The sequence below is a fragment of the Chiloscyllium punctatum genome, chromosome 9 (genome assembly GCF_047496795.1).
Source record: "Chiloscyllium punctatum isolate Juve2018m chromosome 9, sChiPun1.3, whole genome shotgun sequence".
Lineage (NCBI taxonomy): Eukaryota > Metazoa > Chordata > Chondrichthyes > Orectolobiformes > Hemiscylliidae > Chiloscyllium > Chiloscyllium punctatum.
The window spans coordinates 46,712,475-46,738,372 of record NC_092747.1 but is presented as its reverse complement, the minus strand read 5'-3'; the positions used below and the strand labels follow the sequence as shown (position 1 = coordinate 46,738,372).

General features: G+C 38.1%; 1 protein-coding gene across 3 annotated transcripts in view; it reads left to right on the top strand.

Moving 5' to 3' along the window:
* Nucleotides 1-25,898, top strand: part of zmym2 (zinc finger, MYM-type 2) — a 163,295-nt gene that overhangs the window by 57,283 nt on the left and 80,114 nt on the right. For all 3 annotated transcript variants that reach the window (XM_072577409.1, XM_072577410.1, XM_072577411.1), the window contains 5 exons: nt 61-349; nt 14,196-14,376; nt 18,692-18,904; nt 20,433-20,583; nt 23,623-23,735. In XM_072577409.1, the coding sequence (XP_072433510.1) occupies nt 61-349; nt 14,196-14,376; nt 18,692-18,904; nt 20,433-20,583; nt 23,623-23,735 (947 nt within the window). The remainder of the gene's footprint in view (nt 1-60; nt 350-14,195; nt 14,377-18,691; nt 18,905-20,432; nt 20,584-23,622; nt 23,736-25,898) is intronic.

Here is a 25,898-nt window from a genome sequence, read left to right as displayed (position 1 = left end):
TAACATGAGCTTTAAAATATAGCTCTAACCATTTTTAAATCTTGACTATTTTATTTCAAGATTCATGGCTATCACTGTCGCCTTCACTCTCCACAAACCGTAAACTGAATGTTTCAGATTCTGTTGTGCCCATGGCGCCTCTTTCAAAACCAGTCTTCCAGTCCTCTGGACTTCAGCAGCAAGCTAAGCCATCTATGAAAGTGATTTGCGCTCACTGCAAAAAACCATTACAGAAAGGTCAAACAGCATACCAGAGGAAAGGTTCATCTTACCTCTTCTGCTCCACTACTTGCTTATCATCATTTTCTCATAAACCAGCTCCAAAGAAACTGTGTACTACATGCAAAAAGTAAGAAGCTATGTTTTTCTCATTTCCTTGTTTAAAATTTGTGATACAATGTAACATTCATGTTGTTGAAGCTGTTGTGTGTACTTATTCACAGCAATTTCGATTTCACTTGCTGAAGCAGAAGCTCTGGCAGTGTGTGTAGTTATTTTGTTCTCTTATCATTCCGTCTGAACTGATAACTGGTAGTGGGGCACCTGAGACTTTGGTGATCAATTAAACCAATATTGCGTCACTTTGAACAAGGTTTTAAAGGTTGTGAAAGAAACAGAGGATTGACAGATCAAGAAGTAATGGTGAAATCATCAATTTTGATCTATGAAATGAAATAAAAAATGTAAACAAATTCTATGAACAGTTTATGACACGCAAGATGATAGTCAATTTTATTGTTATCCTATCCGACCTGAAGAGGTTATGTGTCATTGCAGGAGCATAAATCCTCTCAGTTAAAAGGTATTTGTACTTAAATTTTCTGCAGCGATTATATGTTTGCTCGCTGAGCTGGAAGGTTTTTCAGACATTTCGTCATCATGCTAGGTAACATTGTTAGGTTATTTTTCTTGTGTTTCTTACACACTTGATGCAACTGCAATACATTAACTTCTGTGAACACTCAAAATTTATTAAGCAAGTACAAGATTTGGAGGATCACTCAGTACTCTTTGCAGTGCTTGTGAAGTGTGTCAAGAGAAGCTCTCTGAACAAAGGAACCAGTTCTTCCTTTATACAAAATCTCACATCACAGTCAGTAATGCCCACAAGATAACCCCCAGTTACTCCCCCACAGTCACATGCCACTCAAGACACAGTGTAGTGACCTGGTTATCTCCAAAAACAATGTAAAGTTAATCATCCTTTAATGGCAACATCTGGTGTAAATCTTTTTTTAACTACAGGGAGTAGTCAGAATATTAACTGCAATCTTCTTATCGATTCTGAATAGGGGATGATAATATAAATTTATTCTCAGTAATAGGAGATGATAATATAAATTTACTCAAATAATAGGAGATTATAATTTTTTTTACGTTGTACCTGCAAGACAGAGACACATACCACCCTACGCCCCGGGCATCCAATTTCTTGAAGGTGAGTGAAACAAATTAACCCCTTAACACCTCGATAACCACCTAAAAGGCACTACCAGCTTATTCATAAGAATCTGACAGACACTATTTAAGCAAGTTATTGCCACAGAGCATACAATTAACAACAAAAATGACTAGTCCATGCAATAGATAGGATCCGCAGCATCCTCCCACATGGAAAAAAAAGTGTTCACTCGTAAAGTTCTTAAATCCACAGTCCTTAGTGACCACTTTACCCCCTCAAGTCGAATAGAAACATGCCAGCTATCCAAAATTTGTTCTGTGTTTTCCAACCTGAAAACAAAATCCAGTCTGTCCTTGCACATCACTCCATGGAGGAATCTCAGTTTTTGGGTAAGGGAGGTTAAGTACTTAACAAAACTGATGAGACTTCCACCGTTGCAAAGATGCTTCAGATGGAGGATACCAGCGCATCTGTGTGTGAAGTGCGGCAACTGCAGCTGCAGGGTAGGTGAATGCAGCATTCTTTGCTGCTTTTCTCCTGCTTTGCTGTCAAATGTAACAAAGCCAACTGGCTGTTTTGATGTTAGCTTGACCAGTGAACTGTCATATCCCTTAAATGATCAAAAGAGAAGGTAAAGCTCACATGGTTTAATATCCGTAGGAAGGCCTCTGACAAGCATATGGACCTCCTCTTCCACCGTCGTTAGCTTCTTCGCTTTTCATGCTCATGACTGGGGAGCTGATTGAATCTGTTGGATCAGGTTGTGGAGGGCGGGCAGTGGTCCAAAGCGTGTTTTACCTCTGAATGGAGAAACTCTAGAGATAATGTTAGCTGCTGAAAGTATCTTTGCATTTCTTCTCTCATTCCTTCCTTGCCAAGGTTGGTATCAGTATGAAGACCATCACGCATTTAACTACACCAAATTGTGTCTGCTTATTTCAACATTCTTAGTCGTCTTGAAGTCTGTTACTCTGTTCACTATTTAAGACATTATCAAGTCTTATACAGTCCATAAACTTCTAAATTGTATTGCCTGAACAATTCAGTCATTTATAAACAGCAATCAATGGTCCTAAAATCAAACCCTTAGGGACCCCATTCAGATTATTCAAGAATTATTTTCCTTTAACAAATTAATACTTAGCTAATGTGAAAGCTGTCAGGAAAAGTATTTCACAGTTCCTGATTTCTAACTAAATTTTTATTTCGCATCTGTTACTTCATGCTTAGTTGTAATAAGGTTTAATTTCAAGTCTTCTACTTTACTGATCACTTAAGGCTTTACCAGCAGTATTCACATGTAGATTTTTCCATGAAGTTGAATTTTTTTTGCTGCCGTATTTAGATTTTTTTTCAGATTAGATTACAGTGTGGAAATAGGTCCTTCGGCCCAACAAGTCCACACTGACGCGCAAACCACCCACCCCTATATTTACCCCTTCTCCTAACACTACGGGCAATTTAGCATGGTCAATTCACCTAACCTGCACATTTTTGGATTGCGGGAGGAAACCGGAACACCCGGAGGAAACCCACACAGACACGGGGAGAATGTGCAACTCCACACAGAGTCACCTGAGGTGGGAATTGAACCCGGGTCTCTGGCGCTGTGAGGCTGCAGTGCTAACCACTGTGCCGCCCATTTTACTAGTCAATCTTTAAACACTCCTGCCAGTTGAAAATCATTCAAATGAAACCGATAGCCCATTGCTGGACTCATTGCATTGTGTCCTGTCCGAAATTACAGTAAAGACTAGACTAATTAAGTTCTTGTGTCATCTCACACACAAAGATCTCTAATTCTAAGATGTTGGAAATAATTGATAGGAATAATATGTTTTTCATATAATATGAAATCAATACACAAATATTTCAATGCTTTTGTTACCTAGTTCTAATAGCTAATAGTTTTGTGAAATTCATAGAAAACGGAAATGAGCAGTCACTTAACAAAACAAAGCAACGCACGAATATTTTCTAAACAGCTACAATTTAAATTGACGTCTGTGAACTGAAACCGAAAATGACAATAAAAACAGAATAAAATTAAATATCCCAGGTGTTATTAACATTGGTAACAAAGCTTCAGGTTTACACATTTGGCCAACTGGAGTGAACCAGAGGCCTTTTGATGCAGAGTGCAAACACCCATGTGTCCTCCATATTTGTTTTTCTGGGTTAGGGGAGTCCCCCTGTAAGCGCTGCACTGTGATAATGTCTGATATGCTTGTTGGTTTTGAGGCAGGAGATCAGTTTAGTGCCTGCCCTTTCACAGAGAGCAGCACATTTGATTATGGGCAATTGCTTGGGGAGGAGGATGGCCTTGAGGAGATTCTGGACATATAATGAGTTCTGAATAGGTATCCCTGAGGAGGTCAGAAATCCACGTTGTGACCATAACTGGTTGAAGTCATTATTTTGGAACATTATTGGCAGACCAGACATGTCAGGAGGTACCTCCACTTTATTCCCACTTGATAGTTCAGCTTGGTGTTTTAACTCTTATTTTGTCTTTCTTAATTTTTCCTGTCTTGCTTTACTCAGCAAATCTTAGCAGGACTTATACGCTTAATGGTAAGGTCCTTGGGAGTGTTGTTGAAGAAAGAAGCCTAGGAGTGCAGGTTCATAGTTTCTTGAAAGTTGAGTCACCAGTAGATAGGAGAGTGAAGAAGGCGTTTGGTATGCTTTCTTTTATTGGTGAGTGTATTGAGTACAGGAGTTGGGAAGTCATGTTGCGGCTGTACAGGACATTGGTTAAGCCACTGTTGGAATATTGCGTGCAATTCTAGTCTCCTTCCTATCGGAAAGATGTTGTGAAACTTGAAATGGTTCAGAAAAGATTGACAAGAAAGTTGCCGGGGTTGGAGGATATGAGCTATAAGGAGAGGCTGAACAGGCTGGAGCTGTTTTCCCTGGAGCGTTGAAAGCTATGGGGTGACCTTATATAGGTTTACAAAATGATGAGGGGCATGGATAGAATAAATAGACAAAGTCTTTTCCCTGGAGTGGGGGAGTCCAGAACTAGAGGGCATAGGTTTAGGGTGAGAGGGGAAAGATATAAGAGACCTGAGGGGCAACTTTTTCACACAGAGGGTGGTACGTGTATGGAATGAGCTGCCAAAGGAAGTGGTGGAGGCTGCTACAATTGCAACATTTAAAAGGCATTTGGATGGGTATATGAATAGGAAATAGTTTGGAGCGATATGGGCCAGGTGCTGGCAGGTGGGACTAGATTGGGTTGGGATATCTGGTCAGCATGGATGGGTTGGACCAAAGGGTCTGTTTTCATGCTGTACATCTCTATGATTCTATATCATAATCCTCAAACTGACTCTCAGCACCTCCCAAGACTTAGGGTTTCCCTCGTTATCGCACACTTTAATCCCTCTTTGGCGTGTGTTATTTTCCCAGCTGGCCTGTTTAGGTTTGTTCGTTATTTCCTCAGTAGTCTTTCTCCATGCGGATAATAAAGTTTTTCATTTAGTCATCGTATTGCGTTTACAAATTGCCTCCTCTGCTTTTAAACATTTATCTATGTAAGTTCCTCCTATCAGCCAGATTTCATTTCCCAGTTTTTTATTTAAACATCCTGAAAGGCGCCTGAACCGTTCCTCATTTTGGGGGTCATCCCAACATAACCGATGCAAAGGGGTTCCGACACCCAACTTATCCAGCGTCTACCCATTTATTTAGTCTCAAACTTCCTAACTTATCTCTATATACTAGTCCAGTGTCCTTAGTCTCCACACCCACTTCAGGGTCCTGACCTTTGTTGGAGATTTCCCCTCTTAACAACCAGTCTAAGGCAGATGGTTAACACAGACACAGTAGTTTTTTTTATCTTATGCACTATGTTCCAGAGCCTCAAACTTCACTATTAGAGGACTCTGACCTCCGAATTCCAGGGGGACTCTAACCTCCCTTCCCAGTAATTTATGTTTCTGAGGACTCAAACCTCTAAGTTCTAGGGAGACTCTACTCTCCCTTTCCAGGGGACTCTAACTTCTCAGTCCAATGAATTTATGGTTCTAAGGACTAAAACCTCCAAATTCCAGGGGGACTCTAATCTCCCTTTCCGAGCACTTATGATTCTGAAAGCGAACTCATTGGTATGCAAGTGTGTAAATTACTTCAGAGATTCCATCACTACAGATTCCCCGGGGATGAGGGGTCAGCTGAGTAGTGGTTTAAGATCAAGGTAAATCTTACCTTATGGGCCCACCTGTCTCGTGCAACCGGCACTCAGACAATCACTTATTCTGTCCACCTAGAAGCTGCATATATGTTGGAATCCCACCGCTGCCGCCAAATATTAGGTTCTTTTTCTTAAGATTCTTATACACTCTATGCAACTGCATTGCGCCAACCTCTGTGAACTGTCAGAATATATTAAGCAAGTACAAGCTTTGGAGGATCACTTAACACTCTTCGCAACATTTGCGAAGCGTGTTAAGAAAAGCTCTCTGAACAAAGAACCAGTTCTTCCTTTGTACAAAATCTCACATCACAGTCAGTAATGCTCACAAGACAACTCCCAACCACTCCCCCACTGTCACATGCCACTCAAGACACAATGTAATGACCTGATTTTTCTCCAGAAACAGTGTAATGTAAATCATCTCTTATAGCAAGATCCGGTGTAAATCAGTTTTATTTACTGCAGTGTGTAGTCAGAATTTTAACTGCAATGTTCTTATTGATTCTGAATAGGGAGCAATAATGTAAATTTACTCTAAATAATAGGAGATGATAATGTAATTTTTTTTACATTGTACCTGCAAGACAGAGAAACATACCACCCTACCCCCAGGACATCTAATTCTTGAAGGTGAGCAGAACAAATTAACATCTCAACACCATCAGTGAGCCTCCGGTGAAGTGCTGGTGGTATGTCCCATTTTCTGTTTATGTGTTTGGATTTTTTTGGGTGAGTGATATTAGTTCCAGTTCTTTTTCTCAGAGAATGGTAGATGAGATCCAAATCGATGTCTTTATTGATAGAGTTCTAGTTGGAATGCTATTCTACAAGGAATTCTCATGTGTTTCTGTTTGGCTTGTCCTGTGTTGTCCCAGTCAAAGTGGTGTCCTTCTTCAACTGTATGTAAGGATACTAGTGATAGTGGGTCATGTCTTTTTGTGGCTAGTTGATGTTCATGTATCCTGGTGGCTAGTTCTCTGCCTGTTTCTCTGATGTAGTGTTTGTTACAGTCCTTGCAAAGTATTTTGTAAATGGCATTCATGTTGCTTGTTGTTTGTATGGGGTCTTTTAAGTTCGTAAGCCACTGTTTTAAGTGTGTTGGTAGGTTTGTGGGTTACCATGGTGCCAAGGAGTCTGAGTAGTCTGGAAGTCATTTCAGAGCTATCTTTGACATAGGGTAAAGTTGCTAGAGTTTCTGGGCCCTTCATGTTTGCTTGTTTGGGTTTGCTGCTAGAAATTGGAGGACTGTGTTTATTGGGTACTTGTTATTCTTGAATATGCTGTATAGGTATTTTTGTTCTGCTCTTCATAGTTCCTCTGTGCTGCAGTGTGTGGTGGCTCATTGAAATAGTGTCCTAATGCAGCTTTGTTTGCAGGTGTTGGAATGATTGCTTCTGTAGTTACGTATTTGGTCCATGTATGTTATTTTCCTGTCGGTTCAGGTTTGAAGTTCCCCTCTGATTGTTCACTCTACTGTGACATCTAGGAATGGCAGTTTGTTATTGTTCTCCTCTTTTGTGAATTCACAAAACCCACCCAAAAAAACCTAAACACATAAATAGAAAATGGGACATACCACCAGTGCTTCACCAGAGGCTCATTGATGATGTTATCTAGTATGGTGATGAACCTTCCAGCTCAGTGAGCAAACTTATATCCAGAACCTCAACCTGAGCTACAAATCTTTTCAAAAATCGCTTTCTGCAGCGAGTTTAATTGGCAATGAATGTGCAAATGCAGCAACCTCTCGACACCTCACAAGGAAGTTAAGTCAATCTGCTCTTTTCTCAGCACAAATCAAATAATTTGTGGCAATATCCAAATCACTGGGTATTCCTTCTTCGCTATAAAGTGTTGGCTAATTTACACATCAATAACAGCACATCATTTCAACCTGCTATCATTTTGGCAGTAAAATGTGCCCGATTTCTTAACAATTACTTCAATGGACAGTTCATTTAATGAACGACTAATATTAAAATCTGATTATCCACATAACTGGTGTTGGTAAGATTTTATTGAAATGGTTACTAGCTGAAAATCTATGAAGCATAAGAAATTCTGTGAAATTATGATGAAGATTGATGCTTCATAAAAATATACCACCTGGAAAATCTTTAGCATATGTTAAATGCAATTATTTATGTTATAAAATTACTTGCTTGATGCATGCTAGAGAAGTATTGTGATATTCTGCTATTACAATTCTAGTGGATTTCCAGTACTGAAAGTCACACTATCAATTGACAGACCATTCTGTAATAAAATCAATTCTAACTATATTAATCTCAAAGATGGAGATGTCAGTGCCGTAAAACCAAGAAGCCTAATTATTTTTAAGCTCAGGTTAATCAGACATTAATCATGCAAACAAGAAATTGTTGCCTATCAGTTTCATGTTGAGTGTGCATTTGTAATTTGACATTTGTATACACTGAATGGTATTTTCAATACATTACCAGCCAGTGGACTTTTCTCATGGAAAGGATATACCTCATGGCACAGAAATGATATGCAGTGTAATACACAAGGTTTACCTGGACTCCTGATGTACTGTGTTCAGACAAATCAAGTTCAATTTTCATTGCATGATATTTTTAAATGTTTGAGATCAAACTGTTTTTACCTCAAAAATAAATTTTCAACTCTTTTTTTAAAAGCCCTAGTTATATGTTCAACAGAATTAAAGAGGTATCAATCGTTGGATATAGTCATATAGCATGATCCAACCAATCTATGCTCAACATAATCCCAAACTAAACTGGTCTCACCTGCTTGTGTTGTGAAGGTGTAGGTGTGTACTGTACCTTTAAGAGAGAGAGGAAGCTGGCAAAGACTGAAAGTACAGAGTGTGCTGAACAATTTAAAAAAGTAACATTTGGTTGATACAAATAACTGGTGCTGTGTTGTCATGACACAAAACAAATTCAAATTTGGTCAATCAGTTTAAATTATGGCCCAGAGACCAAAATCCAATCGAATTTGAATTTTACAGTTTGGGGTGACATCAAACCAATGAATTGATCTGACGTGTTGGGGTATAAAACCGGACATTTTGAACAGTTAGGGAGAACTGCAAAGAGCACCAACAAGTAAGTACAGACTGCTAGCCGAATAGCTCTCTGAAAGGTACCTAAGAAAAGTTGTGCAGCAGAAGACTGAAGAAAAGATGACCCAGGAAAATACAGAGGAAAATCTACAAAGGAGAATCGACAAAGCTGGCTGGTTTTGAAACATGATTTTTTAAAAAAATCTTAATCAGGTTTTTTTTATCAGACCAGTATTGTAGAGTGGGAGGTAAAAGATAGGTTTAAGAGAAATGAGTTATAAATAGTTGTGGTTTTAATGTTTTCTGTTGGACTTAAAGAATGAAATTGTTAATTTTTACTTTAAATAATGAAATCAGGGATAGTTCTTTGCCTCTCGAAATTTAACAGATTAGGCACTAGGTGAGCTTCTCTGTGTGATGGGTTTAAATTAACAGAGAGGTTTACCCCGTGTCATAACACTGCTCTTGGCCCATATCCCTCCAAATCTTTCCTATTCATGTATCTATCCAAATATTTTTTAAACGTTATGATTTAGAGGGGCTGGTGTTGGACTGGGGTGTACAAAGTTAGAAATCACATAACACCAGGTTGTAGTCCAACAGGTTTATTTGGAAGCACTAGCTTTTGGAGAACTGCTCCTTCATCAGGTGGTTGTGGAGTATAAGACTTTTAATTATTGTAAATTGTACCCGCACCAACGAATTTCTCAGGAAGCTCATTTCACATGCAAACCACCCTCTGTGTAAAATATTTGCCTCATGTCTTTTTAAAATCTCTCCTCATACCTTAAAAATGTGCCCCCTTGTCTTGAAATCCACCATCCTAGGAAAAAGACAGCAACCATTATTAACTCTATCTATACCTCATTATTTTACAAACTTCTATCAGATCACCTCTCAACTCCCTATGCTCCAGTGAAAAACGTTCCAGCCTATTCAGCCTTTCTTTATAATTTAGATCTTGCTTACCCAGAAACATCCTCGAAATTTCTTCTGGACCCTCTCCAGCTCGATAATATCCTTCCAGACACAGTAATCCAGAAGAGGCCTCACCAGTGTTCTATACAACCTCAACATGACTTCCCAGCTCCTATACTCAAAAGGACTGAGCAATGAAGGCAAGCATGCCAAATGCCTTTTTCAACACTCTGTCTGTATATGATGCAAACTTCAAAGAATTATGTACCTGCACCCCTTGGTCCCTCTGTTCTACCACACTATCCAAGGCCCTACCATTAATTGTATAAGCCTTACCCTTGTTTGTTGTACCAAAATGCAATGCCTCTTGTTTATCTAGATTGAACTCCATCTGTCATTTTTCAGCCCATTAGTCCATTTGATCAAGATCCTTTTGTAATCTTAGAAAACCTTCTTCATTGTCTAGAATGCTATCAATTACGTGCTGGAATTGTGGGTGCTGTATTGGAATTTCACTGAGGGATATAATCTAGGGTTTGACCTATTGTGGCACTACAAGATTTGTGTGCAAGAAAGTGTGATGTAAATTTACATTGCATCTTTTGTGACCCCAGGCCATTTTTTATTGTTCTTCTGCTAATTAATTACTTTTGAAGTGTAGTCACTCTTCTGTTTAAAATATAAAAGCCAATATTTTGATAAAAATTTGATAAAACCATTTCATATGGAAATCCACTAATGTTGATTGATGAATGAACCACTAAACTTCCTCAAAATAACATAATGGGGTCTTATATATTCAACTGAGATGACTGACAAACGCAGATTTACCATGTTTTAGAATAAGATTTAGCTAACTGATACCTGGTATGCATACTACAAAGAAGGAAGGAAAGGGGATCATGAGGACTGGCTGTAAAATGGGGAGAGGTAAAAGAAGAGAAATTAAAGAATCCATTTTTCTTTTCTATCTGAGTCAGTAAGCACCTAGTTAACTTATTGAACAAAGTTTGTTAAACCAATAGGAATACTAATTGCTTTGCTCATTAACTCTAAATATTCAAAAACTTTGTTTGCTTTTGCTATACTTGGATACATAAGCTGATTTATTTTTCTCGTTTGAACACAACATATATCTGGTAGGCATGGACGAGTTGGACTGAAGGGTTTGGTTTTGTGCTGTATATCTCTATGACTCCATGCCCCTATGCTTACTGATGTTTACAAATAGCAAGCTCCAACCCCACTGCCATGGATAGTGAGTTATGCTTTATAAGAATGTATAATGTTTACTTCCAAAAAGATGATTCATCTTCGTAAGTTTCAAATTTGTCCTTTTTTAATGCCACATATTTAGTGACCTCACACTAGAGGTGGACTGCCAGTAAAAAGTGTTTACCAATAATTACTAATTATAAGAGGGGTGTGATAGCACAGGAGAGGGTGTTTCATTGATAAGACAGGACCAATCTGCAAGAATCACGGTATTTATGGGAAAAACACTAAAACTAGTATAATAGTCCAATTAATTCAATTTAAAATTATTTGGAAACCAGAATATTGTAATAAAGTATTTAGTATTCAGCAAACATTTTTAGACTTTTCTGTTGATATCTTTTAAAAAATAAATGTTCACTTGATTCTTAAGTATATAGAAATTAGGTACTATTAGTCACCTAGTTAGTTGTTTGTCTCATTGCCACAAGTAAAATTAAGCAGTTCATGATAGATCTAAAATTTTAATGATTTGAGTGTGAAACAGAACTGAAACATTGAATGCTTGTCATTGTTTTGACATTAGTTGAGAAATAAAAATTCACAAATCTCCTGTTAGAACAGAGCTAATTTGCACCAGAAACCCCACATGGGAACAGGGATAGGCCATACAGCCCAATAATACTACCCTGCCATTCAATATGAGCATGGCTGATCAAACACTGCAGTGCCCTTTAGCCACCCTATCTCCATAATTATGTATGGCACTGGTAATCAGAAATCTATCCATCTCTACTTTAAACATGCTCAAAGACTGAGTTTCCACATCCTGTTGTGGTGGCAAATTCCAAATATCTGCAATCTTCTGAGTAAACAATTCTCCTCATTTGGGACTTAAGCAGCATCCTATTTTTCTTTAAATTGTGCTCCGATTTCTAGACTCCCCAACCAATGGAAATATCTTTCTTGTATGTGGCTTGTCTATCCCTTTAAGAATTTTGCAAGTTTCAATGAGATCGCTTATCATTCTTCATAGGAACTAGGACGTAGGCCATTTGGCATTTCAAGCCTGATCATGGTTCATCCTCTTATCTCAAAGGCATATTCTCATTTTCTTCACATACTCTGTGATGCCTTTAAAATCTAAACATTTATCTGTCTCTTTCTGGAATAAATTCACTGATCTGACCTCCACACCCTTCAGTGGTAGAGAATTCCATGGCATCACAAGTCTTTGAGTGAAGAGATTTTTCCTCAGTTCAGTCCGAAATGGTCTACCCCATATCCTGAGATTATGTCCCCTGGCTATAGACTCCCCAGCCAAGGAAAGCATCCTTCCTCCATCTAGTCTGTCCAGCCCTCTTAGAATTTTATATATTTCAATCTCATCCTTCGAAATTGGTTCAACTAGGCCTGTATTCACTAATGTCTTCTCATAGGTCAGGCCTGCCATCCCTATGAATCTAGGTAAAAACAATGACTCCAGATGCTGGAAACCAGAGTCTAGATTAGACTGGTGCTGGAAAAGCACAGCAGTTCAGTCAGCATCCGAGAAGCAGTAAAATCGACGTTTCGGGCAAAAGCCCTTCATCAGGAATACAGGCAGAGAGCCTGAAGGGTGGAGAGAGAAATGAGAGGAGGGTGGGGTGGGGAGAAAGTAGCATAGAGTAAGAGCTTCAGGGCAGACGAAATGACCTGGGAGTTGCAGTGGGAGAAGGACTCCCTGAGATTCTCATCCCTATGAACCTTCACTGCACTTCCTAAATTCCAAATTTCCCTTCTTAGAAAGAGAGACAAAAACCGTACATAGTACTCTTGGTGTGATCTCACAAAGGACCTGTATAATTGTAGTAAGATATCTCTACTTCTGAATTCGAATCCTCTTGCAATGAAGGGCAGCATACCATTTGCCTTCCTAATTGCTTGCTGCATCTGTTGATTTACATTGTCTCGTGTACAAGGATTCCCAGATACTTGCTGTGCGTACATTCTTCACAAAATACTCTTCCTTTCTGTTTTTCACACCAAAGTGTATAAGTTCACATTCAGCCACTTAGTATTTATCAGGCATGTGTTTGCTCACTCACTCAACTCATCTAAATCACCTTGAAGCCTCCTTAGATCCTCACCAAAACTCTCAACCTAGTTTTGTGTCATCAGCAAACTTGAAAATGTTGCATTTATTTCCCTCATCTAGGTCATTTCTATTATATAATATATATCATGAATAGCTGGAGCTCTAGCAGTGGTCTTTGTAGTACCCCTTTAGTCAGAAAAGGACCCAATTATGCCCATTCTCTATTACCTGTCTGTCAGCCAATTCTCGATCCATACCAATATATCACACCTATGTCATGTGCTTTAATTTTGCTGCCAACTTTCTTAGAAGAATCTGATCAAAAGCCTTTGGAAAATCCAAAAAAAAACCACACTTACTGGTTCTCCCTTTTCTATTCTACTATTTATATCCTCAAAAAAGTTCCAGTAGATTTGTAAAGCATCATTTGCCTTTCATGAACTCATGCTGGCTTTGTTCAGTCCAGTTAATACTTTCTAAAACTGGCAATTACATTCCGAGGTTGCCCAATCTGACGAAGAGAAATCGGAGAGACGAAGATGATAACATTTAACCTCTGATGGGGTAGGGGGGGAAGCCTCCAATAAAAAAAAATTACTGAAGCTGTTCATGACATAGTATGTGAAAGGTAAAGTTATTTAAAGTACTTTAAATACCAAAATGTGTAATGGATCAATTCTATTGACTTAGAAATTCTAGTTTAAAATTGTACCCAACACTCGAAGTCCATTTTAGGTTGCATTTGTAAACAGTTCAGGGCTAGTGACAGTGGGACTGATTTTTATTTTTGACAAAAACAGTTTGTACTGTTCAAATAATTTAAGTAGTTTCACCTGAAAATTGAGCAAATAGTTCTTAGTCAGTTCCTGAAGGCTTCGCAGGAGTTTTGAAATCGACTTCAAAAGTCCTTGGAGAAACTCATGCAGGATCACTGCACCCATGCAACCAAATAAAAACAATGTGGTGTCCTTGAAAGGGAAAACATATCAGAAAAAGAAAGTCTAAGGAAAGGAAGTCCCAAACTCAGAAACACCTGTCATTTTAAAACAGATCCCTACAAAACAGCACACGCCAATCTTGGCGGTCAATTATATACCAAGCAGAACCCTAGAAAACAGCTCACATGATAAACATAGTCACCTTTGGCTTGAAGGATAAACCAGATTTTATATTATAAAAACAAAATTGAAAACAATTTATTTAAAAATGTATTTGCTGGAGCGCAAAAAAAATAGTTTCTTTTAAGACCATTTATTCCTCCACGAACATTTTGTTTCTAATGGTTTTTGTAAAATGCTTATTAGATAATATTGAGACTTGTTATCCTGTTTCACAGAGAGATAACTAATATGAAGGGAACAATTGTTGCACAAGTGGATTCCAGTGAAACCTTCCAGGAATTTTGCAGTACGTCCTGCCTATCATTTTATGAAGAAAAACAGAAAACTCCAGCACATACAAGTCACGTTACCCAAGGAAATTATGGGAAATGTACTATTTGTGGCAAAATGACTGAGGTATGCTATTTTTTCTTAGATGTTTACATTTTTTTTACATGTCAGATAAACACAATAGATCTCGACTCATTTGTTCAATGTGTAATCTGTTTTCTCTCAATTAAAATTAAAGTCAGCACAGAAACATGTCATCCACTCCATGCCAGTGTTTATGTGCTGCCCAAGCCTCCTCCCATTTTTGTCTTCGATAAGCATAGGATCTATCTTCTCCCTCAATGTTACTGTGTAGAAGGAGGCCAATTGGCCTTTCACATCAGCCCCAGCTCTCTGAGCATTTTGACTCCATACCAAATTCCTGCCTTTTCCCCATTACCCTTCACATCATTTCAGTTTAAATAATCATCCAGTGCTGTCTTGTATGTCTCAATTCACCTTGCCGCCTTCACTCTTCTAGGCAATGCTTCCTATCCTGAACTACACCTATGTGATTGTTTCTTTTGCAAAGCACTTTAAAACTGCAATTCTGGTTCTTTATCTTCTTATGAACGGTAACCGTTTGACTAGGCCCTAATGTCAAGTCCTGTTCTATCAAACCCTGTTCTGAAGAAGAATCATACCAGACTGAAACATTAACTTTGGTTCTCTCTCCATAGATGCTGTCAGATCTGCTGAGTTTCTCCAGCATTCTCTATCTTTGTTTTGCTCGTCCTCTGTCCTGTCATCGCATGAGGTTATGCAGTCATGCTTCAAATAGATATGTATTTCCCGTAATAGCAAGTTCCACACTCTTGCACTGTAGCAAAGTGGTTTCTTCTAGATTCCCTTTTTGATGTCATGGTGACTGTTTTGGTGTGACTTAACAAACCGCCAGGACACTCAGGTAGTTATTAATCATTCACTTAATCACATGGAGAGAGAGCCAGCCTTAGCCAATTTAAGATAATATTCTGAAAAGCCACAAGAGCTCGTTATTTATATACACTCCAAATCACATACATATCCAGCTCCAATCTTGTCGACTTACAGTTGCATGTTAAACATTTGACCTGGCATCACTTTACTTAGTTCCTGCAGTACATGCATCAGGCATTGCTTTTATTGATCCAAGGTGTCCCATGATTGTCAGTCAAGGCTGTCTCTTTGTTTCTATCACCCAACCCTTGACATGGCACTCTGCCCTTGTCTCATCCTTATCCTGTCTAGAGTATCTGTTCTGCTCTTTTTTGCTTCCATCTTATTTTATTCAGTGACCATCTAATAATCAACATCTTTAGTTTCTGCTTTTGTATACATACCTATTGCTGCCAAGATCATTCAGAATATTAAATACCTCTCTTAAGTCATATCAGCCTTCACCTGTAAGGAGAAGAGAGATCCATTGTACTTATTCTTTTAGTGATTAGATGTTTCTGCCAGTTTTGTTAAAAATTGTGTAGTGGAACATAGGCATTATTGGCTGGCCACATTTATTGCCCGTTCCTAACTGCCTTTGAGAAAATGGTGATAAGCTGCCTTCTTGAATCACTGCAGTGCATGTGCTGTGGGTCAACCCACAGTGCTGTTATGATTTCAGAGGACCTTTGGAGAACTTCGACTTTGGATGGTAGAATCTCGACTTTTAATTTTTTTCTGAGCTTCAGCTCCCCTCAGCTTCCACCAACTTGGCCAAAGCAGGAAGGAGAGAATCTCAGAAAGTCTGAAAAATCTCAACCAATTACAAGACCGGGGTCAGGTTTGGTAGAGCTGCCACTCGTGGGAAATCCTGCTTTGATGATGGCCATTTGGTGGAGTTGCAAAGGCAGCAGACCAGTGAAGAGAGGGGTGAAGCAAAGCCCAAGTCTTAAGTTGGTTTGGCAGGCTGGGGGCTATAGAATTGCCATAGCCTCAAACTGACTACAGAGAAGGAATAGAGCCAGAGTTTTGACAGGAAAGGTGGGAAGGGCAAGCAATAGAGTCTGAGTTTTGGCAGGTTTCTGAAGGTGGGGGGAGCATAGAACTGCAAAGCCCATGTCATGCTGGGATCTGACTGCCTTGGGTGGATGGGCAACAGGCTCAAAGTCTTAGTGGGTTGGCCAGCCAACAATAGGAAGATTTTGAAGAGTGCCTGCTGAATGTGTTTGAGTGTGGTAATGGACGTTGGAAAGAGAGACAAGAACATGGGGACAGAGGTTTTGTAATGAAGAAGCCTTTTGTCATTAGGTACTATGGTGAGTTTGACTGAAATTGAGTATTTAAAATAGTACTTCACAAACTATTTGGACAGGATTCTACTATACAAAAGTTGAAGTCCTCCAAAATCCTCCCCAGCAGCACTCTGGATCAACCCAGAGCACGTGTACTGCAGCAGTTCAAGAAAGCAGCTTACCATCACTTTCTCAAGGGCAATAAAAATGCAGCTTTCCATACTTAAATGATTTATTATGTTATTCTATAATTCGTGAATTCTAATTATATACCAGACATTGCTTCGCTGCTGATTTGGTTTTGGTGTCTGGGTTAATGTTAATTTTCTGGAATTTCTGGCATTACTGGACAGATCAGCAGTAGTTGCCTATCCCTAATTGCCTTTGTGAAGTGAACCAAATCTAACTATAGACAGTTTTTGGGCTTTACAAGTGCAGGATGTTGAGTACAGTCTGTATTCTGTCGATGACAAGCAACCAGAGGGACGTGTTGTTTGATTAATCAGCTAATCCTTTGGGCTTATGTTCTGTATACCTAGCATCACACAAGCAGCACTGAAATTCCTATTCTTATGATGTATGGGCAAGTTGACCACATTTCCAAAACCAGAATGTCTACAGTTAGATGGGATTCTGCAATTTGGCAGTTGAACAACCATCAAGCTCATACTGTCACTTCTGGCAGGCAATAAATTGAGTATATGTTCATGTGTAGTGACATGTTCTCTGCCATCAAAAGTAGTATGTCCAAGCCATGCACTTTTATTAATGTTGAGGAAGCGTGTAGAACAATCATAGTCAACTTGCCAATCTCACTCTTCTCCTCCTATGCCATAAATTGTCCTGCATTTGTCCTGAGGAGTGCAAGATGGAAAGCTTTGGGACCAAGCTGTTTTCAGTAATATGACTGGAACTAGTTAAAAAGGTGCCTTCCAGTAGTTTGAGTGTCAAGTGGAATATAATTCAGGGAATTGGAGGTGCATGTAACAAAGATAATGCAGTGATCAGAGGAGACTCCAATCATACAGGGTCAGCAAACCAAATTGAATCATAGAATAAAATCCCTACCCAAACCTAAACTCATCCTATAACCTGCATTTACAATGGCTAATCCACCTAACCTGCACATTTTTGGACTGTGGGAGCAAGTCGGAGACCCAGCAGAACCCACCTAAATACAGGAAGAACATGCAAACTCCACACAATCACCCAAGGTTGGAATCAAACCCAGATCCCTGGCACTGTGAGGCGACAATGCTGACTGCTGTGCCACCAGGCTGACAAATTGCAGTGTTACTGTGGAGGATTTTTTCCTGAAATACGTTGAAATCTGGTTTCTAGGTCAGTATATCAAGGAATCAACTAAGGAATGGGCTGTTTTAGATATTGTTTTGGGCACTGTGAAAGAGTCAGTTAATAAACTTGTAATGAAAGAGGTTGTGAAGAAGAGTAAACAGAACGTGATACGGTTCTGTATTTAGTTTGAGAACCAGAATTAAGGATGGTGATTTCCCTCTTTTTGATTTGTGTTTCTTCTAAGCATAGGGGTAGATTACACTCAGCTCGTACCAAATCAAGAGCCAATCAGGCACCTAGTGGCTGGCTTCTCCGCTAATCTTGTGCCACAACAGCAATATTCAACCTAACCTCAGCTGCCACCAATGGGAGACTGACAGCCCTTCTGAATGGCTGCATCACTTTAAATGCCCAGACTGCTGGTTGAACAGCAAGAAGATCTTAAGGTGGGGGTCAAGAGTAAAGTGGAATCAGAGGCAAAGACTGGGGATGTCTTTCAGCAGCCTTCCCTCTGCCCCCTCAATCCTGTGCCCCTAATCCATCAGGAAAGTTGAGCATGCACTTGCCCACCCTGAACTGATTTCTGAAGTGGCAGGAATCGCCTTGGTACCAACCTGCTCAATTATTTATCATTTCTGCTATCTTCCCACCACTTTTCTCAGGAGGGCCAAGTCCCTGCCAAACATCCAAAATCTGAACACAGCAAGCTACATGTATACAAAGGACAGTTACACAACTTAGATTGTGGAACTCAACTGAAAGATTTAATTGATGGGAGCAATGAAAAGCAGTTAAAGAAATAATTCTTAATTAATGTATATTCCCTTAAATATTCACATCTTGGCTGGTAATTTACAAGGGTGCAATCTATATATCAATTCACATTTCTTTTATAGATTCGACACGAAGTAAGCTTTAAGAATTTCGTCCACAAACTTTGCAGTGATGTTTGTTTCAACAAATATAGACAAGCCAATGGACTTGTAATGAACTGCTGTGACCAGTGTGGGATATACTGTTATAATAAAGGATCTGGAAACCACTTCCTTTTCCATGATGGCCATCATAAAAGATTCTGTAGCTCCAGGTGCCTAAATGATTTTAAACAGGTAATTTGTATCCTGCTTTGTATCTGTTAACTGACAAATGTATCTAATAATCCTTTATAATTTATATTCTAAAGCTAATTGGGGGTCGATTCGCTCAGTTGGCTAGATGGCTGGTTGCACTGTAGCAATGCCAACAGCATGGGTTCATTTCCTGCAGTGGCTGAAGTTACCATGTAGGACTGTCCTTCTCAACCTCTCCCCTCTCCTGAATCATGATGACACTCTGTTCAATCACCACTAGTCGTTTGTCTCTAATGAGAGAGCAGCCGGTAGGACCATGGCAACTTAGAGCTAATTACAAATGGCTTATAATTATTGGTGTAGAAACTTGGCAAATATTTGCAGAAGAGCTCAATACATCTGTCAGATGTTTAATTTGAGAAATCTTTTTTTTTACAACTGTAAACCTTTTGGCAAGTGACAATATGGTTACACTCAGTTATTAAAGTAAGAGACTGAGGCTTCTAATGGCTGCTTCTTTGTGGCTAAATGATCAAAGTTAATGGTGTTATTATGAATGCTGTGTTGTTCCTTGTGTAATGTATTCTTTTCAACTAGTTCTTGAATTTGTAAATATGGAAATTATAGCTTTAGGCTAGGTATTTTTTCCCTCTTCCACCAATTCATGCAGAAGGGAAGGAAACATTCACAACTTATTTCTGATAGTTCCTAATGTCTCAAAAAATGTTATTTGGAGAAAGTTACAATCAGATCTTTCTCTCTCCAATCATTTGATTCTTTTGACAGTGTTTTTTCTGTTCATGGTCATACCTGCAATTCATCACATTTACTATTATACAGAAGATCCTTAGATAGCGATCAGTAGCAAAAAAAAAATTATTTTTGTTTACATCTCATGAAAAGCATCACCAGCAGAGCCAGCATTTTTGCCCTTGAACAGTTAATCATTGTTGTGGGTCTGGAGTCACATGTAGGCCAGACTTTGGATAGCAGATTTCCTCTTTTAAAGGACATTACTGAACCAGATGGGATTTTACAAAAATTGACTGCAGCTATATGGCCACCTTAGCTAGCTTTTTAAAATCTAGATTTATGTTCACCATCTGCCATGATGGGATCCTAACCACATCCCAGGTCTGGGATTCTGGATTACTAGTCTAATGACACTGCACTCAATTAGGGGAGCAATTCCTTCGCTACCTCACACTTTTTTGAGCTAGGCATGTTTAGGCTACATATGGCTTCCTCACTGCTGCTCTGAGTGAATCAAGCTACATTTTCATACAAGGTAAAATATTGGTTTTCTTGTTCTGTGTTTCAAAGTCAGCACCTTATTAAATCACCAACTTTTCCTGAACTATATTTTAGTTCCTCACGGTTAAAAATTCTGAATTTCACTCGATCATAATTGCTTCCTTGCTAGTTGCCTCATGGCTATCTAAAATATTTCTTTCTTTTCAGAATTTTGATCGGTTAAACTATAACTTCAGTAATAAATCAAATAAATAATGTTGGCTCGATTTAAAGACTTTACTACTTCAACTTAAATATTTTACCTTGCTTTTAGAGAAGCAGTAAAATAATTCCCTGCACAGCATGCAGAACTCCATGTAGAAGCTTTGACATGACTCAGCGTGTAGAAGCTGGTGGGAATATTGAAGCATACTGTTCGGTTGCTTGCATGTCTGTACACAAAACAAGATGCCCAAAGCCAACAGGTAAAACGGCAACTTTGTGTCATTTTCGTATGTGCTATTTATGTTGGTCAATGTAGTTGTGCCTTTTAGTTTATTCCTACATTTTGCATCAGACAACCTTAAGATATTATATTTTGTTCATGCATTCACCTAATGTGAAATAATGAGTGCAGTATCACAAGGGTTTATTTAATAAGTTTAATCTTTAAAATCAAAATTATGTTGTGAAATTATGTGATGTAGATTATTTTGTTTAAATAAGATGTAACTAAATTATTTGGAGTGTTGTACTCATGAATTGCTCAATTTTAAATAATCATAGAAGGAGGTCTTGTAGTTGTGAGTGTTCTTTATTCTTGCAGTGTTTTAACTATTTGCTTATTAGAGGGAATTCAGAATAAGATACATAGTATGGAAAGATTATTTTCAATGATGTTAATGAAGATTACGGCATCTGCATGAATCTGACATGTACAGCTTTTGTAACATTTGAGTTATGTGACCTTTCCCATGGTTATAGTTCCATGTTTTCAATTATACAACAGTATGTTGTTGGAAATCAAAAAGGTGCATATCACCTGTGAGGAGTTAATTAACCTTTCCCTTCTGAACATAATAGATTCACCATTAATTGCAGTATCCAAAACACTTCAGTGACTGAACTTTGTCTGTGACCTTGGATCTTCCATCGACATAATAGTTTTACTTCAAGAGTTTATCTTAATTAAATCACCTGCAAATTTTCACTAAACCTGAATTCTAATGTGGACAACATTGATGTGAGGGCAGGTCAATAAACAATCAGATCATTCATTGCTGCTTTCCAACTCTACAACTTCACTGCCTGAACCTCTAACATTTCCCTTTTCACACTTGCATAAAACTTCACTTCAACTTAGAGTTTGACTGTAATCCTAGCCATCTACTGCAGGTTTAAACTCTTTCAAAGCACAACATTCTCATTTACATGCTGCTTGCTCAATCTTCTTAAAGTTTCCTATGTTCCAGCAAGTTAAGTTCAAACTTTTAATCCTCAACTTCATGTTTATTCATAGCCTCATGCTGTTGTTGATGATCTCTTCTTGCCTTGCTTCTTTGTATGCACCATGTTTCTCATACCAATAAAATATTGACTCATTTAGCCACAACAGTGGTTCAGAAATTCTCTCTAGCTTTCACTGACTTACCACACCCCTCTCCCTTTTCCAGAACATCAAAGCTCTCCTCTTTGATTATACTTTGATAGTACGCCTTTTCTCTCTAACCCTCTTACATTTCATCTGTTATTTTGCTAGCCTAACGTTATCTACTTTGAGACAATTTTCTGTTGTGCAAACTGCTGTTGCAATACATGTTGTGTTTAATATTTCAATTATATTTAGTCTATAGAAGCACTATATTTATTCTGTTATACTTTTGGGTGAAATAATTTTAAAATGAGAAATTGTTTAGCCTGTTTTATATAATTTGTTGAATAGGGGCATTAATATATTTTAACAGTAGTTCTTCAGTTAGTCCAATTGCGTAAAGTGAGTTGGTTTGCAATTTCATTCCTAATAGCTTAAAATAAAAACTAATTTCCCACTGAACAAATAATAATTTTAATCACAATGAATCCATAGTGACTCTTTGTCAATGAAGTTCTCAGTTGAAGAATAAAACTGGTGTCATTGTTCCTTGAGCTTGTGAATAGAAATATATGGGTAAAAGCAATGACTGCCGATGCTGGAAACCAGATTCTGGATTAGTGGTGCTGGAAGAACACAGCAGTTCAGCTTTTCCTCGGATGCTGCCTGAACTGCTGTGCTCTTCTAGCACCACTAATCCAGAATGGAAATATATGCCACATCCCTGTTCCTGATCACTCTTTAGTAACGCCTATTGCTGGTTTGTCCAAACTGCAGCCCCTCTTACATTACAGCTTAATCTACTAGCAGTGTATAACATCCAAGTCTTAAATGTCCTTGTACTTCACAGGTAATGTTTGCTTGTTTAAAATTATATGGATCAGCACAAAACAAATAAATTATTGTAAAACAATACTGTTCCATGTTTAAAGGAAGTTGAGGAAAAAATGTGTAATTCCAATGCTTTAAATTATGAAAGCAATAAAAATTGGCTATCAGTTTCAAAAGGATTAATTGAAAAAGACTAACCTAAACATTAGCTGTCTGTAAAATGGTCCTAAGGTCAAGTACTTCAAGTAACTCAAATTCTTTATGTAGATTTTTTTTTATCAGTTCCATGTATTTGTTTTATTTATTCATCGACTGAAGATGTCACTGAATAAGTCAACATTTATTCCCCATTCCTAATTGCCTGCAGAAGGTGGTGATGAGTTGCAGTCTTGAACAATTGTTGTCCCGAGAGTGCAGGGGCACCCACATTGCTATTACTTCACAACTGAAACATTCCATTTGCCATTTGTACCTTAATTCCTTATATTTGTTCTTCAGTCCTCTATGAAAGACAGTCAAAAGACTTGTTTAAACAAATGGTTTGGACATCCCTATTAAGTGCATTGAATGAAATCAGGATTGGATTCAGCTGAAATCCCTAGCCTTGTCAAATAACATATTGTTGCTTGTTATTCCGAGCTCACCTCCCAGTTTTCCAATTTTCATCTAATCTTAAATTGTGCCTTATTTACCAGTATTTCTTACCACTAACTCTTCAGGCCATTATCTCAGCCTCACCTTTTGCAGAGTATGCGATCCTTTACAGATTATGCTGTATCTCCTCATGCTTTATAAACCTTTTATAGTCCTATGTTTGGCATGTCATAGCCCACTGAAACAGTTTTCCAGAATTTCTTGGTACCTTTTCCTGGTTGATCAAATGCTTTTAACCTTCTAGCTCTTTATTTCTAATAATGAATCAAAATTGAAGGTCTACCTGACATGTTCTTGCCAAAATGTTCTGGCATGTTCTGCATGAAACAGAAATGGGCACATATTTGATAGATATTTAGTGTTATGGTTATGATTTTATAATTATTTACAGTGAGGTCAACATGTTGCACATTGAAATCTCACAGAAATTTTGATCATCTTGTTTTAGGTATGGGATCTTGCCACTTTTGTAAAAGAAGTGCTTTGCCTCAATATCAAGCCACAATGCCTGACGGAAAACTGTACAACTTCTGCAGCTCTAGCTGTGTGGCTAAATTTCAGGTTTATATGTTTTGTTTTTGTCGCTAAATTACTTAATATCAAGTTGTAATTCATGTCTTATTCTCAAAATCTTGACTTAAGACAACTATTTTAAAAGCATTCAGTAAGTTTTCAGTTTTGCTGTGTTTATGTGATAGAGGAATGAATGTGCAGTTCAACTATCGTCTAATACATCTGATACATAAGTTCCTGCTGTATTATTGACATTCAATCTACAAATAAATTTGAAATAGTTATTGTCCATAAATAACAGAATGTGCATCACCTGCATAGATTGTTTTGTTGTAAGTCTGTGATAAAGTGTGTTAATTTTGTTGAAAGAATGTATCCAGGGTCTAGATCAGTGGTCTCCAACCTTTTGAAGAACAAGATCGCTTTTGAATTTAAATGCAATCCAAGATCTACCCCAAAGAAAAAATAGAATAAACAATTATTTTTAGTTCTATAAAAATTTGAAACCAAGTATATATAAATATTAATTTTGTCCCCTACTCACCAAGCTTTTGTAACATCTGTGACTTCACATCGTCTACCAGTGCCTTGAAGTCTGGGTTGTAATTGCTAGTCATATGCAGTGATCATATGGGTGTCTGTCAAGTGGATGCAAGAGATTAACTTGTTTATCTTCATTTGGGGAAATGCTACCTCACAGAGGTATGTGGGGTCAAAATAAGCCTTTACTTTAAAAACACAGGTATATTAGGAATTGGTATATTTCTCTGTTTAAGAGTCCTCAAAAATTGCTGTCCCTTGAATATCATCTTGTACAGTAATTATCTCCATTACAACTTCACTGCTTTGTTAATCAAACACCAAATGGAATTTGGTAGCCAACCCACCAATTTCTGCTTGAAGGAATGGATTTAAGACAATCATGACAATTTGTTTCATCACATCTAATTCCTGAAATTGTCTGGTGAAATACTCTACTCACTTCCTTAGGTATACACAGAAGTTTTCTGGTTAGAACCAGTTTTCTTTTGTCTTTGATTTTTTTTTCTATTAGTTTCTCCAAACTTGAAGTATTGCGGCGTTTTGTTTTTTAACTGGGAGTGCCATAGACCCAGTTTCAATTTGAATGCATTAAGAGAGCTGGTCACATGTGCCAAGTCTCTATGCTGTCCCTGTAATTCACAATTCAGCTCATTCAATTTCAATGTTACATCTGTTAGGAACTGAAGCAATTTGATAGCTTGTTGCGTACTTCATTCCTTGATTAAAGAAAAATTATGATTTTAGGCATCAGATCTAAACTTCTTTGCAGGACCTTCCCTTAACCACTTCATATCTGCATGGAGCAACAGTTCACCGTAGGCAACATCAACTGAGGATTTAAACAAGTCGTGTTGAAGGGCTCTTGATGAAATCAAGTTTGTAATCTTAACAATTTTATTAACTTGCTCACTAATGCTGCTGGTGGGTTTTGAATTGGCTATTGGCAAAACAGAGGAAATCAGGATCATTTATGCAAGATATAAGCTACAACAAACATTTACACCAAGCATGGATGATGCACCATTAGTTATTATGGAAACCAGTTTCTGATTGGAATGTTTTTCTCAAGTACATACCTTTTGAATTATTTTAGATATCCTTACCATTTATTCTTTCTTTAAGGGGCTAAAGGGTGGGAAATTGATCCTTTTTAGTTATTATAACCTTAAAAACCATATACAGGGTACACAAAAACAAACAAACAGCTGGGCTTTGTCAGTCATGTCAGTGAATTCATCCAACTGCAGTGTAAAGCATTTACAAACCTTCAGGTCGTCTGTAGTTGCTGAAAGATGTCTGGAGAAAATTTCTGCTTGCGTTGCTGCTTTCCATCAAGTGACATGCTCTTGTATGCTGTTTGTTCGTAAAGTCTTTGAATAAAGAGTCAGCCACCACAATCTCTGTTTCTTTGACTACTTCACCATCTGTGAATGATTTTTTTGTGTTTGCCAGTAGATGGCAAAAGTGAAATGACATTTCAGTGCAGATCTTACCCGCTGTGCTTTCAAAACCGCCTTCAGCTTGTCAACTTCCTTTGTCCAATGCATGCTATTCAAAGGAAATCTGTTCTTGAATTTACAGTGCATTATTGTGTCATGTTGTTCCAAATTCCCTTTTTTATTGATTAATATATTTTGTTGATTTATAAGTCAAATGCACTTTAACAGT